Source organism: Schistocerca americana, chromosome 4 (genome assembly GCF_021461395.2).
Source record: "Schistocerca americana isolate TAMUIC-IGC-003095 chromosome 4, iqSchAmer2.1, whole genome shotgun sequence".
Taxonomy (NCBI): domain Eukaryota; kingdom Metazoa; phylum Arthropoda; class Insecta; order Orthoptera; family Acrididae; genus Schistocerca; species Schistocerca americana.
The window spans coordinates 95438680-95458520 of record NC_060122.1 but is presented as its reverse complement, the minus strand read 5'-3'; the positions used below and the strand labels follow the sequence as shown (position 1 = coordinate 95458520).

The following is a 19841-nucleotide window of genomic DNA, read 5'->3' as shown; positions in this document are numbered from 1 at the left end:
TCCTTCTGAGCAAGTGTAGCAATCAGTACAATCATTTATTCTGCACCAAAACTTATAAATAATAACAGTACTACCCATTTGTATAGAGTAACTTCATGTGCAAGTTTCTGAAGACCATAGTAATAAGTACTGTTTGAAATCATGATATTTTTTGTGATAGTTAATTAAAACAATAGTAGTTCATACTATTGCCAGTTAGACTTTTTTAGTAGGTTCATATTCTGCACTTCTACATTTGTTCATTACATTAGATAGTAGTTTTTGTGTGCCGGCCAGTGTGGCTGAGCGGTTCAAGGCGCTTCAGTCTGGAACCGCGCGACCGCTGCGTTCGCAGGTTCGAATCCTGCATCGGGCATGGATGTGTGTGATGTCCTTAGGTTAGTTTGGTTTAAGTAGTTCGAAGTTCTAGGGAACCGGTGACCTCAGATGTTAAGTCCCATAGTGCTCAGAACCATTTGAACAATTTTTAGTAGTTTTTGTCAACAGCAAGTGTTATTGTGAGACGGTGTGTACTACTTTTCCTTTATTGGTCATTCTGTGTTCTGCATAAGGGTTAACTGTTGTGTTGTTTGCTAGGGAGAGTTACTGTATAATATTGAGAGTAACTGTGTTAGAAGAGATTAGTTAGTGTATCAAGTGAGGTTAGTTTTCTTAGGGGTTTATTTCCACTTTGCCATAAAACTTGATACCGCATTGCCTAATTAGGCTGGCGACCGCATATATATATATATATATATATATATATATATATATATATATATATATATATATATATATAGTTTATTTTCGTATTTGTAGAACGTCAGTTAAAAACCAGTTTGCTTTGTTGTTGTAACTGTTTCGCTTATTTCGCCATTACGAAAGTACAGTCTGATTCCTTGTCATCATATACAGTCACGGTCAGGCTAAACCCTTCAGAGAAAGTTAACATTGTCGACGATTGCCGGGGCCGATCGTGTTACAACTTCCCATGTCAGTCTTTAATTGGTGACTTTGATAGGTTTCCTGCCATTGCCTCTCCACCCGCTGCCGGCCAAATATTGCGGATGAAAATTCTTTCTGCTATTAGGATTCGAACCAACTACCTCTGAGTCGAGCAGAGCCGCACAAGCGTACTTCAGCGACCTCGGCTACAGAGGGGTTTCTAAATAGCAAATCCCTGCTGGTTGACTGCTTGGAACCTGCATAACGAATCAAATAAATATAAGTACAAAAAAACTGAAAGGTTTACCTTACCTAAATACGAACAAGAGTTCCCACATAGTCTACGGACTGCTGTGTTATCAGTAAACGAGACGCATTCCACCACTGACTTCTTAAGTAATAGAACCCAGTACGTTGTCCTCGATGGTGAGTGTTCATCGGAGGTGAGGGTATCGTCTGGAGTGCCCCAGGGAAGTGTGGTAGGTCCGCTGTTGTTTTCTATCTAGATAATCGATCTTTTGGACAGGGTGGATAGCAATGTGTGGCTGTTTGCTGATGATGCTGTGGTGTACGGGAAGGTGTCGTCGTTGAGTGACTGTAGGAGGACACAAGATGACTTGAACAGGATTTGTGATTGGTGTAAAGCATGGCAGCTAACTCTAAATATAGATAAATGTAAATTAATGCAGACGAATAGGAAAAAGAATCCCGTAAAGTCTGAAAACTCCATTAGTAGTGTAGCGCTTGACACAGTCACGTTGATTAAATATTTGGGCGTAACATTGCAGAGCGATATGAAGTGGGACAAGCACGTAATGGCAGTTGTGGGGAAGGCGGATGGTCGACTTCGGTTCATTGGTAGAATTTTGGGAAGAAGTGGTTCATCTGTAAAGGAGACCGCTTATAGAACGCTGGTGCGACCTATTCTTGAGTACTGTTCGAGCGTTTGGGATCCCTATCAGGTCGGATTGAGGGAGGACATAGAAGCAATTCAGAGGCGGGCTGCTAGATTTGTTACTGGTAGGTTTGATCATCACGCGAGTGTTACGGAAATGCTTCAGGAACTCGAGTGGGAGTCTCTAGGGGAAAGGAGGCGTTCTTTTCGTGAATCCCTACTGAGGAAATTTAGAGAATCAGCATTTGAGGCTGACTGCAGTACAATTTTACTGCTGCCAACTTACATTTCGCAGAAAGACCACAAAGATAAGATAAGAGAGATTAGGGCTGGTACAGAGGCATATAGGCAGTCATTTTCCCTCGTTCTGTTTGGGAGTGGAAAAGGGAGAGAAGATGCTAGTTGTGGTACGAGGTACCCTCCGCCACGCACCGTATGGTGGATTGCGGAGTATGTATGTAGATGTAGATGCTCTCGCTGGAGAAGGAAGCCGTACCTGTGGCGCAGGGTAGACGGCGAACTCGAGCTTGCTCTTCTTGGAGAACTCCTCGGAGAGCTTCTCCATGACGAGCGAGGTGAAGCCGGAGCCGGTGCCGCCGCCGAACGAGTGGAAGAGCAGGAAGCCCTGCAGGCTCTCGCAGCCGTCGACCACCTTGCGCACGCGGTCCAGCACCGTGTCGATCATCTCGCCGCCGATCGAGTGGCGGCCGCGCGCGTAGTTGTTGGCCGCATCCTCCTTGCCGGCCACCAGCGACTGCGGGTGGTACAGGTCGCGGTGGCTGCCCGTCCGCACCTCGTCTGCGCACGTTAAATTACAAAAACGACTAAGAAGATGTCCAACTAGCTCCATTTTTCAAAATACACTGCTGGCCATTAAAATTGCTACACCAGGAAGACGACGTGCTACAGACGCGAAATTTAACCAACAGGAAGAGGATGCTGTGATATGCAAATGATTAGCTTTTCAGAGCAGTCACACAAGACTGGCGCCGGTGGTGACACCTACAACGTGCTGACATGAGGAGACTTTCCAACCGATTTCTAATACACAAAGAGCAGTTGACCGGCGTTGCCTGGTGAAAAGTTGTTGTGATGCCTCGTGTAAGGAGGAGAAATGCGTACCATCACGTTTCCGACTTTGATAAAGGTCGGATTGTAGCCTATCGCGATTGCGGTTCATCGTATCGCGACATTGCTGCTCGCGTTGGTCGAGATCCAATGACTGTTAGCAGAATATGGAATCGGTGGGTTCAGGAGGGTAATACGGAACGCCGTGCTGGATTCCAACGGCCTCGTATCACTAGCAGTCGAGATGACAGGCGTCTTATCCGCATGGCTGTAACGGATCGTGCAGCCACGTCTCGATCCCTGAGTCAACAGATTGGGGCGTTTGCAAGACAACAACCATCTGCACGAACAGTTCGACGACGTTTGCAGCAGCATGGACTATCAGCTCCGAGACCATGGCTGTGGTTACCCTTGACACTGCATCACAGACAGGAGTGCCTTCGATGGTATACTCAGCGACGAACCTGGGTGCACAAATGGCAGAACGTCATTTTTTCGGATGAATCCAGGTTCTGTTTACAGGATCATGATGATCGCGACATAGCAGTGAACGCACATTGGAAGCGTGTATTCGTTATCGCTGTACCTGCGTATCACCCGGCGTGATGGTATGGGGTGTCATTGGTTACACGTCTCGGTCACCTCTTGTTCGCATTGACGGCACTTTGAACTGTGGACATTACATTTCAGATGTGTTACGACCCGTGCCTCTACCCTTCATTCGACCCTTGCGAAACCCTATATTTCAGCAGGATAATGCACGACCGCATGTTGCAGGTCCTGTACGGGCCTTTCTGGATATAGAAAATGTTCGATTGCTGCCCTGGCCAGCACATTCTCCAGATCTCTCACCAACTGAAAACTTCTGGTCAATGGTGGCCGAGCAACTGGCGCGTCACAATACGCCAGTCACTACTCTTGATGAACTATGGTATCGTGTTGAAGCTGCCATCCCAGCTCTGTTTGACTAAATGCCCAGGCGTATCAAGGCCGTTCTTACGGCCAGAGGTGGTTGTTCTGGGTACTGTCAGGATCTATGCACCCAAATTGCGTGTAAATGTAATCATATGTCAGTTATAGTATACTATATTTGTCCAATGAATACCCGTTTATCATCTGCATTTCTTATTGGTGTAGCAATTTTAATGGCTAGTAGTGTGTTATGGGTCGAGGAAGGGGCGGGGGATAATATTTTTATTTTTTCATTTGTCCCCAGATATTTATTCAGCCAGATTCTTAATATGAAGATCGAAAACGGAATATTACGCAAATTACACTACGACTAAGGTCGACATCTGACACACACACACACACACACACACACACACATAGAGAGAGAGAGAGAAATAAGGGGAGAGAGGAAGAGAGAACGAGAGAGAGAGGGAGGGAGAGAACGCCAAAACATTATGATTACATGGCTAATAGCTTTTTGACCCACCTTTGGAGCGCAACCCAGCAGCGATCCTGGGTGTCGCGGGTTCGAAATGTCCCTGAACGGCTTCCGGAGATATGTTGCACCCGATGTCTATGCATAGGTCGTGCAGTTCCCGTAAATTACAGGCCGCTGATGTGTGAGCGCTAAGCCGGCATCTGATATCGTCCAACATGTATCCATCACGTGCAGATCAGGCAAATTTGGTGGTCAAAACATCACCGTGAGTTCAGTATCACGCTCTCATGTTCCTCAAACCACTGTAGCACGATTGTGGCCTTGTGATACGAACAGTACCGTCGGCGGAGACATGGAGCATGAAGGGGCGCAAGTGGTCAGCAATAATGTTCATGTAGTCCATAGCTGTCACGGTACATTGGTATGTGAAATGGCCAACTTGTGAAAAATGGGCAAATGAACTACGTTAGGCATAGCATGTAGACAAAAAGAAGCAGAGTCAAAAGAAAAATGATCAAATATCAGAGTGATAAATGCATCTTACAATAATTACTAGCTGACCCATAAGCGAAACACAATAATAATAATAATAATAAACAAAATAAAATTGTCAAGAAGGCGTCCAAAACTGAAGAAATAACTGCAAAAAGGGAAAGAAAGTAGAAGAAAGGGTTGTATGGAATGGTTCACATGTCCTATGGGAGCCCAGGTGAAAGTCCTCCATAGTATTATACTGTCCTCACCGGGGTGCGTCGATGGCCTGGGAGACGGAGTGTTTGGACGCGACCATCGACCTGGTGAAACAAGGGACGTGATTCGTCCGACCAGGCGACACATTTCCATTGATCTATTGTCCAGTCTCTTTCATCCTGTGCCCACTGCAATCGTAATTTACGATGCTCAAACAATCTACGGGACTGAGATCGGGTGATGTCGTCGACAACCACCGATATTTCGACAGCTGCACAGCCTGCCATTTCCAAGGCGCAAATGCAACGAGATAGATCAGCAAAGAGATTTAAAACCTCGATATGTGGGGAATCAGATCAGATCAGAATAGATCAGCAAAGATATTTAAAACCTCGATATGTGGGGAATGTGCATAAAAACAACACACACGCACGCGCGCACAGACTGTAAACACTAGCGCCACCACACAACCAAAGATGACCAGCGCAGGGATTATCGATAACATATAAATTACCATTCGGTTTGGTAGCATTAACAGTGTCCCTCTATTATTTGATCAGTGAGAGAGCAGATGTCTCAACAGAATTTAGGCAAAAACCTCCACCTCTATTTGTAAGGCCACTCGCTAATTTAATCTCAACTGTTTCCTTACTAACACTATCCCAATATCTGGAAGTGTTTACCAATATCTCTGTGCTGTTATATTCCATAGGATGATCAGTGCCAAGGCAATGTCATACAATAGCAAATTTGATCGGCTCTAGTAAGCTTATGTGACATTTACGCTCGGTACATCTGTAGAGAAAGCATATGAGGATATTGAAAGGGTAAAACAGTGCGTAAAGGGAGATGAAAATCTAGTAGTCATGGGGGACTGGCATGTATTTTTAGGGGAAGGAGTAGAAGAAAAGGTTTCAGGAGAATATAAGCTTGGCAAAAGGAATGAGAGAAGAGAAAGACTAATTGAGTTCTGTAATAAATTTCAGCTAATAATAGCGACTACTCTGTTCAAGAATTACAAGAGTTGGAGGTATACTTGGAAAAGGCAGGGTGACACGAGAAGGTTTCAATCAGATTACATCATGGTCAGACAGATTCCGAATTCAGATACTGGATTGTAAAGCGTACCCAGGAGCAGGTCACAATATAGTAGTGATGAAGAGTAGGCTGAAGTTTAAGACATTAATAAGGAAGAATCAATACGCAATTAAGTGGGATATGGGTGTACTAAGGAATGACGAGATACGCTTGAAGTTCTCTAAGGCTTTAGTTACAGTAATAAGGAATAACTCATTAGGCAATACAGTTGAAGAGGAATTGACATTTCCAAAAAGAGCCATCACAGAAATTGGAAAGACAAAAATAGGTAAAAAGAAGATAACTGTAAAGAAACCATGGGTAACAGAAGAAATACTTCAGTTGATCGATGAAAGGAGAAAGAACAAAAACGTTCTGGGGAACTCAAGAATACAGAAATACAAGTCGCTGAGGAATGAAATAAATGGGAAGTGCAGGGAAGCTAAAACGAAATGGCGGTATGAAAAAATGAAGAAATCGAAAAATAAATGATTGTCGGAAGGACAGACTCAGCATACAGGAAAATCAAAAACACCTTCAGTGACATTAAAAGCAAGGGTGGTAACATTACGAGTCCAACGGGAATTCTGCTGTTAAATGCAGAGGAGAGAGCAGATAGGAGATAGGTGAAAAGAACACACTGAAAGCCTCTATGATGGGGAAGATTTGTCTGATGTGATAGAAGAAGAAACAGGAGTCGATTTAGAAGAGACAGGGGATCCAGTATTAGAATCAGAATTTAAAAGAGCTTTGGAGGACTTAAGATCAAATAAGGCAGAAGGGATGGATAATAACCCATCAGAATTTCTAAAATCATTGGGGAAGTGGGAATAAAACAACTATTCACGTTGGTGTGTGGAATGTATGAGTCTGGCGATATACCATCTGACTTTCGGAAAAATATCATCCACACAATTCCGAAGACTGCAAAAGAGCTGAAAAGTGCGAGAATTATCGCACAATCAGCTTAATAGCTCATGCATCCAAGTTGCTGACAATCATATCCAGAAGAATGGAAAAGAAAACTGAGGATGTGCTAAATGACGATTAGTTTGGGTTTAGGAAAGGTAAAGGCACCAGAGAGGCAACTCTGACGTTGCGGTTGATAACCGAAGCAAGACTAAAGAAAAATCAAGACACGTTCATAGGATTTGTCGACGTGGAAAAAGCTTTCGACAGTGTAAAATGGAGCAAGATGTTCGAAATTCTGAGAAAAATAGGGGTAAGCTCTAGGGAGAGAAAGGTAATATACAATATGTACAGGAACCAAGACGGAATAATAAGAGTGGAGGGCCAAGAAAGGAATGCTCGGATTAAAAAGGGTGTAAGACAGGGATGTAGTCTTTCGCCCCTACGTTCAATCTGTACATCCAAGAAGCAATGATAGAAATAAAAGAAAGGTTCAGGAGTGGAAAGGTGAAAGGATATCAACGATACGATTCGCTGATGAGATTGTTATCCTGAGTGAAAGTGAAGCAGAATTACGTGATGTTGAATGGAGTGAACAATCTAATGAGTACAAAATATGGTTGAGAGTAAATCGAAGAAAGACGAAAGTAGCAGAAATGACAACAGCGAGAAAACTTAACATCAGGATTAATGACACAAAGTAGATGAAGTTAAGAAATTCTGCTACCTAAGCTGTAAAATTACCAATGACGGACGGAGCAAAGAGGACATCAAAAGCAGACCAGCAATGGCGAAAAGGGCATTCCTCGTCAAGAGAAGTCTACTAGTATCAATCATAGGCCTTAATTTGAGGAAGAAGTTTCTGAGAATGTACGTCTGGAGTACAGCATTGTATGGAAGTGAAACATGAACTGTGGGAAAACCGGAACTGAAAAGAATCGAAGTGTTTGAGATGTGGTGCTACAGACGAATGTTGAAAATTAGGTGCACTGATAAGGTAAGGAATGAGGAGGTTCTGCGCAGAATCGGAAAGGAAAGGAATATGTGCAAAACACTGACAAGGAGAAAGGACAGGATGATAGGACATCTGTTAAGGCATGAGGGAATGACTTCCGTGGTACTAGAGGGAGCTGTAGAGGACAAAAACTGTAGAGGAAAACAGACTGGAATACATCTAGCAAATAATTGAGGACGTAGGTTGCAAGTTCTGCTCTGAGATAATGAGGTTGGCACAGGAGGGAAATTTGTGGTGGGCCACATCAAATCAGTCAGAAGACTGCTTCCCCCCCTCCCCCCCCCCTCCCCCTCCCGAAAAAAAACGCCAGTCTTCCACTGTCTTGATGGTTCGTCCAAGGTATGACCTGTCAAAACTCCAAGGGATACAGAAGACACCCACCAATGCAGTATGTTAGATAGTGATCGAAATAACACATTTAGAATACTGAACCGGGCATTGGAGATGGTATATCCTTGCAGAAGGTATAGATAACGTCCCTGCAGAATTTGTAAAATGATTGAGGAAAGTGATAACCAAACGATTTTTCAGCTTAATGCGTAGAATCCATGAGACTGGATAAATGCCATTGGATTTTCGGAATAATATCATCCACAAAATGTCAAATACAGCAAGGTTTGATAAATGTGAGAATTATCGCGCAATCAGCTTCGCAGCTCATGCATCTTGTTAGATGAAGATCACTTTAGCTTTATAAAAGATGAAGACACGTCAGAGACAGTTCTGATTCTACTTTTGACAGTGGAAACAATACATAACTGAAACACGAAGACCTCTTTTATAGGGTTTTTCGACCTAAAAAGAAGCATTCGACAATGGATACTGGAAGAAGACGAGAGACAGAAGTTATATCAGTGGCGGCAAAGTGAAAACGAAGCTTCTTCACACATGTTGCCAAGGCTGTTGCGAGTACGCTGCAGACGTTTCGCTGGGAAGCCTGCATACGTCCCAATCCTTCCCCATCCCATTTCTATAATTTTGGAGCCCTGAAGAAAGACATTCGTGATGCACGTCTGGGTACAATGATGGTTTCGTAGGCAATCGCAGACATTTTATCATTGAGGCACTGACCAGCTTGTCCCCAGTGGGATAAATATATTAACAGTTATGGCGATTACTTTTGAAATAATAAGCAGTTTACTTACTTTTGTCCCCATTCTCTCGTTTTCATTTGGTTGTCCCTTATCACAGTTTGTCCAAAAACCAAGACGGAACAATAAGATTGGAAGACCTAGAGAGAAGTGCTCAGATTAAAAAGGGCGCAAGGTAACGGTGCCGTCTATTTCCTCATCTGTTCAGTCTGTATATAGAAGAAACAACGAGTGACTAAAAGGGAGTTGCGACTAAAAATCAAGATGAAAGAATATCATTGTTACGATTCGCTGATGACTTTGCTATCCTCAGTGAAAGAGAAGAAATGACTTACAGGACTTTTTGAAATGGAGAAACTGAGAAAAGAATATGAATCAAAGATAAACCGAAGGAAGACGAAAATATTGGGGAGCTGCAGGAATGAGCTTAACGACAAATTTAACATCAAAATTGGGGATAATGTACTACTTTGGAAGCAAAATAGCTACGTCAGAAGAAATAAGGACATAAGGAAATAAGAAGCAGACTAGCATAAGAGAAAACAACATTCCTCGATAAAAAAAGTTAGAACCAAGCATTGGCCTTAATTTGAGAATGAAATTGATGAAAATGAAGTCTTTATTGCAGCGATGTATGGAAGCGAGTGAGAAAATCAGAGAACAAGGGTGCTGAAATTAGGTGGACTGATAGAATGAGAAATAACAAGTTTCTCCACAAAATGAGATACGAAAGTAATGTTTGAGAAACGTTAACGAGAACAGATAGGAGCATTAGATATGTGTTAAGACATCAGGGCATAGCTTCCATGGCACTAGATTGAGTTTTAGAGGGTAAAACCTGTAGGGGAAGAAGGGGACTGGAATACATCCAACAAATAATTGACGATGTAAGATGGATGCTGCTCTGAAATGAAGAGGTTGTCAAAGGAGGGGAAGTCGTGGGGGATTGTATCAAACAAAATCGAAAGACTAATGAACCTTTCAAGAAAACAATAAATAAATAAATAAATTCATGCATTCAGCAGATGTTTGAAACGGCTTGCTTAGGCAGTAATAGTGGGATCAACAGTAGAACGTGGCTCCGATTCATAGCGCAACTTTGAATTCTTCATAAATACCTAAATACAACAAACACAAATAATTGTACGTGACAGATCAACGTGGTGCCGTTCAGTTGAGGTTCAATCTGAGCACCGATATAATACCTGACAAGACGTTATTAGCGGGAAGTGGAAAGAAATCTTCAGCCAGACGAGCACATTTCATATCAGAACAGAAGATGAAGAAATCATCACTGAGAACCAAACAATCATGTCTGAATTAAATGAGACGTTTGACAAGACAGAAACGGGAAAGCTCGTAGTAGATCTGCAAACAAATGATTAGGATAGTGACTGAATTCGAAGTAAAAGATTCGCGAAATGACTTGTGAGTACCTGGGCTATATGTGTATTTTCAAAAAAATAGAACAGCTGTTGAATAATTATAATGAACTGAGAGCTAATCCCTTCATATCCGAGAATCAGCAACAGCTAAAGGGATTTGCACCCTGTTTTGATATAAGGAGCTTTATCAAGGAAAAATGCCGACAGACCTACGTCACCATGAGAACAGCGGTTGATGACCAAGACTGAAGATCTGAGAAGACATATTGGTGGGCTTGAAGCTGGTAAAATGTCAAAAAAACTGGAACGGTACTATGCTGGAACGGTACTGTGACAACATCGTCAGGAACTTCTGAACACACAGCCGACAAGAACTATCGAACCAATAACAGAGTCAAAGTCTAGATATATTGAATGAAATGGAAGTTATTTATAACGTCTCCTCAACTCCAGGTACAAAGGACGTACAAATCGAAAAGAAGATAATGTTCTATTTTGTAAGTCGTAAGAAACCTTATGCGCATACTTTATGGTACCAAGGGCGGACGAAATATGGTATCTTGCAAACAAAAGAGGAAGTAATTCCATTTTGGGCGATATAGAACATAATTACAACAAAGATTCCTCAAAATGTACTAGAAAATGGTTAGCAGCGAGTGTATTGGGACCGAATATTTTTAACAGATAGTATATCAGCGAACACTCGTGGCACAGTGCTCCCTAGATTAATCGCAGTGCGCATGTTATTGACGAAAGAATAAGTTACACCTAAAGCGCTGGGAGAAAATAAGCACCCTGAGCAGACGGCATCATCATAGAGACAGTGACATATTACATCTGTTCCAACAACACCAACCGGGACGTTAAAACCAATCTTCCTTCCTTCCTTTAGCAACTTCAACCGTCATTTTCAGTACAGGAGTCAGTTTTCTCAGGGCATGGAGGTCTATGGGAACTGGGCACGGCAGTAGAAATCTAGAGATAAACCGTTCAGGGCAAGGGCAGCCAGAAAATTCGGTGAAAGTGGAGATTAAAAGCAAAAATTTTGTTTCTCAGTTTTTGGTAACTCGGGACTTATTTTCCATTCTAACGAGCAACAGTGTATGTGAAATTGCAATAAAGAATATAACAACCAATTACATGAGACTTTACTTAACTTGACATATTTCAAAAATGAGTGAGGAAGGTGGACATTTCAATTACGGTCTCGTGCTAGGAACCAACACAACATTCATCTGAAATGATCTGAGGTGAACCACGGCAAACTCAAATCGAGATGACTGGACCATATAAACTGGTTTGAATCATATTGACATGGGCCGCTTTCCTTACATGAAACACATTTTAGTAAGTTACAAATACTATGTTACTCTCAAGTGGCAAATACTATATCACTCCCAAGTGGAACTGAAGTAATCTTGTAAGAACAGTTATAGGATTAAAACAATGCGCCTGACCGGCACTCGAACCTGGGACCTATGTGAGGACAGATTGTGGATAGCTCAGTCGATAAAGCACTTGCCAGTGAAAGGTAAAGGTCCTAGGTTCGAGCCCCTGCCCAGCACAGTTCCAATCTACCAGGAAGTTTCACATCAGCGCACACTCCGCTGCAGAGCGACAATTCATTCTGGATTTATAGGGTGTCATACACTGAAATCAGTGGCAAATCAGATACATTATTAAGTGCAACTGAAACACTTCTACCGAGCGTGATGTCCAAGACACTGGATTTGCAATCGGGAGGTCAGCGGTTCGAATTCCGGCCGGCCATCAAGATTTAGGTTTTCCATGGTTTCCCTAAACTAATTAAGACAAATTGCGGATGGTCCCTTTGAGGAGGCGACGGACGATTTCCTCCTCAAACAGAGCTTGTGCTCCGTCCCTAATAACTTTGTCGTCTGCTAGGCGTAAAACCATCTTCCCTCCTTCCTTCTTTCCTGATGAACTACTGCAGAAAACAGAAGATGTTTGCTAGGTTGAAAACTACAGTGTGCATTTGAAAGCCGGAACATACTGTATAATAGCTTTTAGCTGTTCGGGGAACCTACGGAAGATGTAAGTCACAAGCGCTTGCAGGTGTTTCTGAATAGCAGTTTCGGATGTGTTCACAAGCACGTGTTATTGAATAACAGTTTAGGATGTGTTCACAAGCACGTGTTATTGAATAACAGTTTAGGATGTGTTCACAGCAAAGACCATTCCTCTCTTTTGGGTTCACTAGATAGATTATGCATTTCTTCTGAAACAAGTTTTTGTTCTCACCCATAAACCTTATAAGTTAGCAAATGCACTGCGATACCGTGTAATAGTACCCAGCTTGTTAAAGAGAGGGCTATATGGGGCCTGTTATATGTGGCTTAGCTGCCTCGCTTTTGATGTGCAAATATTGTCCGTGCGTGAACAAAGTTGTCATGACACATGTCACGAAATGTTAGAGGGTGGAAGTATGTAAATTAAACACATTTCAGTGATTCACTTCGGCTGTTGGTAGTCTTCACGTCCAGTCTGCTAGATAAGCACATGTTGCTCTAATCATCTCTCTAGCAGACAGGTTTAGAAATGAAGCAACGAGAGTACAGTCGAGTATGGTGATCAGGAACTGCACGTCGTCGTCATTTCTTCTTTTCTCCTTACAGAGTTGAATTACTGCGATAAACATTTCCTACACGATCTGACTCGAATCGGTTATCTATGGATTGAGCTAGGACTCATTACGCATCTCGGATATCTAGAAAGATATTTATTCCTGCGAAAGAGACCTTTGTCCTGTATAGTGGCCACGACGCGTACTTGAAAATCCCAGGAGTAATAGATCCCAAGACAAAGGAATAGTGACAGAGAACTTTACTATGAGCACTGGCCTGACAATGAGCAGTGTTTTGGCAAAAAATAGTATGACGACGTAAAGCTAGTGACAACACAGTGTGAACATCCTGAAGAAAATATTATTATGTTTGAACAAACGTAGAACAGCAGCCATGATGGAAAAGAACTAGCTGCGCATGGGAAGTATGTGCCACTCGGACGCTGCACGCGAATTGTTTGAGTAAACAGACGCCCCGACCTGCGTGAGAGAAAGAAGGAACTTGAGCTCTTTTGCTACTCGTGTGAACCGGAGATAAGGAACAGCAGTGAAGTCTTTGTTACTTGAATAACTATGAGTGAGCTAAGAGAAACAGAAAACGTCGGGCTTTATCGTCTCTGTCGTAAGAACGAAATGTTGCCAAATCAGTTTTCCGCATTTCCAGTTACTTGATTACTCCCTACTTTTTAACCAAAGTTTTATTTTCAACTAAAGTTTTATGTTTTCCGTTGAGGCAGGTACTAGTATAAAGGAAGATGAAAATGACACACCTGTATGTAAAAAAATCGAACTATCGTGTTCCGCGCGGCTGCTGCGGTCGCAGGTTCGAATCCTGCCTCGGGCATGGATGTGTGTGATGTCCTTAGGTTAGTTAGGTTTAGGTAGTTCTAAGTTCTAGGGGACTGATGACCACAGATGTTAAGTCCCATAGTGCTCAGAGCCATTTGAACCATTTTGAACTATCGTGTTAAAGACGAGAAGCATCTATGCCAGAAATGCCGGTGCCCGAAGATTGTGATGTGTTCCTCTCTGTAAAAACCGGAGAAATATGTGAGTATCTTTAGAGAAGAAGACATCTGAGCCTTGAACGACACCGTCCCACACAGAGAAAATTTTTCGAAGCGAAAACTGTAGTCATTCGAAATTCTGAAACATCTGTTTGGACATCTTATTCGATGCTATGCTCTATTTTTTCTGCTGTGGGTTATCTCTTCAAAAGAGTCCTGGTATATGACCAGTGTACCATTGTACAGCGTGACCCTAACGTTTGAAGATGCGCTAACTCACGGAGTAATATAGACAGAGAGGTCTTGACACTTGCGCCTGAAATTACATGGGTATTTATTGAAACGAAAACGAGTGCAGAAACCGGCCAACAGATGGCGCTGGACACCAACACTCACAACAGCATAATCTGGACTACCTAAAATCCTATAACTGTCTTGGTAACCCCAATGCCTGACGAGAAAGTCACGGTATGGTGTGGATTTACCATATCAGTTGCGATCGGACTACTTTTCTTCGAGGAAATTCGGTTTGCAGCCTTTCAAACTGTCAGCGTCAGGTGCCAGGTGCCACGAGAAGTTACAGAATCGCATCATCGCTAGCCTAGCTGCTAAACAGGTGTTGGAAGGTTCAACTACACTCCTGGAAATGGAAAAAAGAACACATTGACACCGGTGTGTCAGACCCACCATACTTGCTCCGGACACTGCGAGAGGGCTGTACAAGCAATGATCACACGCACGGCACAGTGGACACACTAGGAACCGCGGTGTTGGCCGTCGAATGGCGCTAGCTGCGCAGCATTTGTGCACCGCCGCCGTCAGTGTCAGCCAGTTTGCCGTGGCATACGGACCTCCGTCGCAGTCTTTAACACTGGTAGCATGCCGCGACAGCGTGGACGTGAACCGTATGTGCAGTTGACGGACTTTGAGCGAGGGCGTATGGTGGGCATGCGGGAGGCCGGGTGGACGTACCGCCGAATTGCTCAACACGTGGGGCGTGAGGTCTCCACAGTACATCGATGTTGTCGCCAGTGGTCGGCGGAAGGTGCACGTGCCCGTCGACCTGGGACCGGACCGCAGCGACGCACGGATGCACGCCAAGACCGTAGGATCCTACGCAGTGCCGTAGGGGACCGCACCACCACTTCCCAGCAAATTAGGGACACTGTTGCTCCTGGGGTATCGGCGAGGACCATTCGCAACCGTCTTCATGAAGCTGGGCTACGGTCCCGCACACCGTTAGGCCGTCTTCCGCTCACGCCCCAACATCGTGCAGCCCGCCTCCAGTGGTGTCGCGACAGGCGTGAATGGAGGGACGAATGGAGACGTGTCGTCTTCAGCGATGAGAGTCGCTTCTGCCTTGGTGCCAATGATGGTCGTATGCGTGTTTGGCGCCGTGCAGGTGAGCGCCACAATCAGGACTGCATACGACCGAGGCACACAGGGCCAACACCCGGCATCATGGTGTGGGGAGCGATCTCCTACACTGGCCGTACACCACTGGTGATCGTCGAGGGGACACTGAATAGTGCACGGTACATCCAAACCGTCATCGAACCCATCGTTCTACCATTCCTAGACCGGCAAGGGAACTTGCTGTTCCAACAGGACAATGCACGTCCGCATGTATCCCGTGCCACCCAACGTGCTCTAGAAAGTGTAAGTCGACTACCCTGGCCAGCAAGATCTCCGGATCTGTCCCCCATTGAGCATGTTTGGGACTGGATGAAGCGTCGTCTCACGCGGTCTGCACGTCCAGCACGAACGCTGGTCCAACTGAGGCGCCAGGTGGAAATGGCATGGCTAGCCGTTCCACAGGACTACATCCAGCATCTCTACGATCGTCTCCATGGGAGAATAGCAGCCTGCATTGCTGCGAAAGGTGGATATACACTGTACTAGTGCCGACATTGTGCATGCTCTGTTGCCTGTGTCTATGTGCCTGTGGTTCTGTCAGTGTGATAATGTGATGTATCTGACCCCAGGAATGTGTCAATAAAGTTTCCCCTTCCTGGGACAATGAATTCACGGTGTTCTTATTTCAATTTCCAGGAGTGTATTATGAGGGATGGCACTCCACCCCATATTGCTACATGTGTGAAAGGTTTCTTGCGCACATCGATTGGTGAGGATCGAGTGCTGATCCGCCACTGCCAAGTCCCCAGGCCTCAATCCGTGTGATTATTGGTTGACGATTTACCTGAAGTCGCATGCCTAGCGCAATCGTCCTACCTCATTAGCAATGCTAAAAGACGATATCCGACGGCAATTTCTCGCCGTACCTACTGTACAATGCTCTTCACATTGATCACACTGGACTCGCATTCGGGAGGACGACGGTTCAATCCCGTCTCCAGCCATCCTGATTTAGGTTTTCCGTGATTTCCCTAAATCGTTTCAGGCAAATGCCGGGATGGTTCCTTAGAAAGGGCACGGCCGATTTCCTTCCCAATCCTTCCCTAACCCGAGCATGCGCTCCGTCTCTAATGACCTCGTTGTCGACGGGACGTTAAACACTAACCACCACCACCACCATCTTCACATTGATCCTCGACTACAGGTATTGTTGATCAATGAACGCCGACATAATGAACTTCGTCTTTGCTAAAAATTGATTGTTATGCTAATATTCCTTTTGCATCAAACCTCTAGGCCGTTTTGTGCACTTTGTTTCAATAAAACTCCATGTCATTTCAAGCAAGTGTGGCAGTTTTTACCTCTCTACCTACATTATTCTGTGCAGTACTGAATTTTCAAATGTTAGAGGACTTTTGGGTCACCCTCTACACGGTAGAATGAATTGAACAGAATAATTTTTCCTAATCGCATTACAGAATACGCAGAACAACATCATCACAAGCATGTGAACGTGAAGATAAGGATGGAATCTAGATCAGTCACAAAATTATGAACAGATACAAAATGAGGCACGAGCAAGAAAACAACGAAACATGTAAGAACCAACTGAAGATGAATTTGTAAGAAATCCGAAACTGGTCATGGTTTGATCCAAATAAACCTTGTTAAACCATACTTATGGCTGATTGCTGTTTCATTTACAAACTTTACAGTATTACAGCCACGAGTCTCAAAATGTCAGTTTTCGACAAAATAGCATTATAAATATCGTCCGTACGGTACGCCGATGAACTGGTGGTGCTCAAAAATGTAACAATACCCAGAGATAAAACAAATTACTATCGCTCTTTCATCCAGCAGACGCGGGGGCGCGGAATACGGGATTTTACTTGTTTATTCCTGTACTGTTTCTGGATATGACTTCCTACTCAAAATGTTACTCCAACAGTATGTGATGTGAATTTCATAAAAATTACGAAATTCTAATATACCGAATTTTCATTAATATTGAGGATACACAATGACGGGAAAAAATCGCCACATTAAAAAATAATTAATATAAAACAATGAAACTTCGGGAATACATTTGTCTAGGTAACATATATAAGTGATTAGCATTGCAAGATCAGTAAGTGCGAAATAAGCCATTGCAAATGTGAAGTGCTGGTACAATAAATCCAGTGTAACCGCCAGAATACTGAATGCGAGCGTGGTAACGTGCATGGGCTGTGTTGTGCAAGTGCCAGATGTCAGTTAACGGGATGGAGTTCCATCAGTCAATACAGAGTCTGTTAATGCTTTCTGCAGATGCCGTAGGAGTCGTCGTCCGATTATGTCCCACATGTGCTCGATGGAAGGACTGACGGAGCAGGCCAGGGAACGTATCGACACTCTGTAGACCACATTAGGTAACAGCAATGGGATGTGGGCGAGCGTTATCCTGTTGGAAAACACCCCCTGGAACGCACTTCATGAACGGCAGTGCAAATGGTCGAATCACCAGATTGACATACAAATTTGCACTCAGTGTGCTTGGGATAATCACGAGAGTGTTTCTGCTGGCATACGAAATCGCACCCCACCATATGTGGAGGGCGCATTGCATGTTTCGTATCACGCAGGGCTAGATACATTTACTGAGTTGACTGTAGAGGTCTAGGGACTCAGAGCAGACAAGAAAATAAACTGTCGATTGAACGTCATTACTTCGTTGTCTTTAGGACTGCACTGAACTATGTGGCAAAGGCCGTAAATTCATCTGAAGTGGAATCTTAACGACACTGTCAGGGAAGACAGAGCAACCGACAGTAAGGTCGTAATTAGACCAATCAGTGTAAATAATTACGCATTAAAATTGCTACACCACGAAGATGACGTGCTACAGAAGCGAAATTTAACCGACAGGAAGACGATGCTGTGATATGCAAATGATTAGCTTTTCAGAGCATTCACACAAGGTTGGCGCCGGTGGCGACACCTACAACGTGCTGCCATGAGGAAAGTTTTCAGCCGATTTTTCATACACTAACAGCAGTTGACCGGCGTTGCATGGTGAAACGTTGTTGTGATGCCTCGTGTGAGGAGGAGAAATGCGTACCATCACGTTTCCGAATTTGATAAAGGTCGGATTGTAGCCTATCGCGATTCCGGTTTATCGTATCGCGACATTGCTGCTCGCGTTGGTCGAGATCCAATGACTGTTAGCAGAATATGGAATCGGTGGGCTCAGGAGGGTAATACGGAACGCCGTGCTGGATCCCAACGGCCTCGTATCACTAGCAGTCGAGATGACAGGCATCTTATCCGCATGGCTGTAACGGATTGTGCAGCCACGTCTCGAGCCGTGAGTCAACAGATGGGGACATTTGCAAGACGACAACCATCTGCACGAACAGTTCGACGACGTTTGCAGCAGCATGGACTATCAGCTCGGAGACCATGGCTGCGGTTACCCTTGACGCTGCATCACAGACAGGAGCACCTGCGATGGTGTACTCAACGACGAACCTGGGTGCACCAATGGCAAAACGTCATTTTTTCGGATGAATCCAGGTTCTGTTTACAGCATCATGGTGGTCGCAGCCGTGTTTGGCGACTTCGCTGTGAAGGCGCATTGGAAACGTGTATTCGTCATCGCCATACTGGCGTATCACCCGGCGTGATGGCATGGGTGCCATTGGTTACACGTCTCGGTCACCTCTTGTTCGCATTGAGGGCACTTTGAACAGTGGCCGTTACATTTCAGATGTGCTACGCCCCGTGGTCTACCCTTCATTCGATCCCTGCGAAACCCTACATTTCAGCAGGATAATGCACGACCCCATGTTGCAGGTCCTGTACGGGCCTTTCTGGATACAGAAAATGTTCGTCTGCTGCCCTGGCCAGCACATTCTCCAGATCTCTCACCATTTGAAAACGTCTGGTCAATGGTGTCCGAGCAACTGGATTCTCACAATACGCCAGCCACTACTCTTTATGAACTGTGGTATCATGTTCAGGCTATATGGGCAACTGTACCTGTACAGGCCATCCAAGCTCGCTCTGATTCAATGCGCAGGCGTATCAACGCCGTTCTTACGGCCAGAGGTGGTTGTTCTGGGTACTGATTTCTCAGGATCTATGCACTCAAACTGCGTGAAAATGTAATCACATGTCAGTTCTAGTGTAATATATTTGTCCAATGAATCATCTGGATTTCTTCTGGGTGTACTAATTTTAATGGCCAATAGTGTATTAAATTTCGGTGCTCATCTAAAAAGCCATAAAAGACTGCTTTAAAAATAAAATTAGTGTTCAAGATTTCTTATGCTTCGTCAACTTTAAAAATACCATTCACCTTACTGCTAACCGGGGTGGATTCTTGTTCCAGACCAGCGTTAAAACGCTTTGCTCTAATCTCAGTATTGTTGCTCCTCTGCGATTTTACATACTTTAGCTCTGCCGATGG

At 44.1% G+C, this 19841-nt stretch overlaps 1 protein-coding gene across 1 annotated transcript in view; it reads right to left on the bottom strand.

Annotated features, from left to right (window-relative positions):
- Positions 1–19841, bottom strand: part of LOC124613277 (tubulin alpha-8 chain-like) — a 65639-nt gene that overhangs the window by 30287 nt on the left and 15511 nt on the right. The window contains exon 3 of the mRNA XM_047141971.1: positions 2316–2617. Within this exon, the coding sequence (XP_046997927.1) occupies positions 2316–2617 (302 nt within the window). The remainder of the gene's footprint in view (positions 1–2315; positions 2618–19841) is intronic.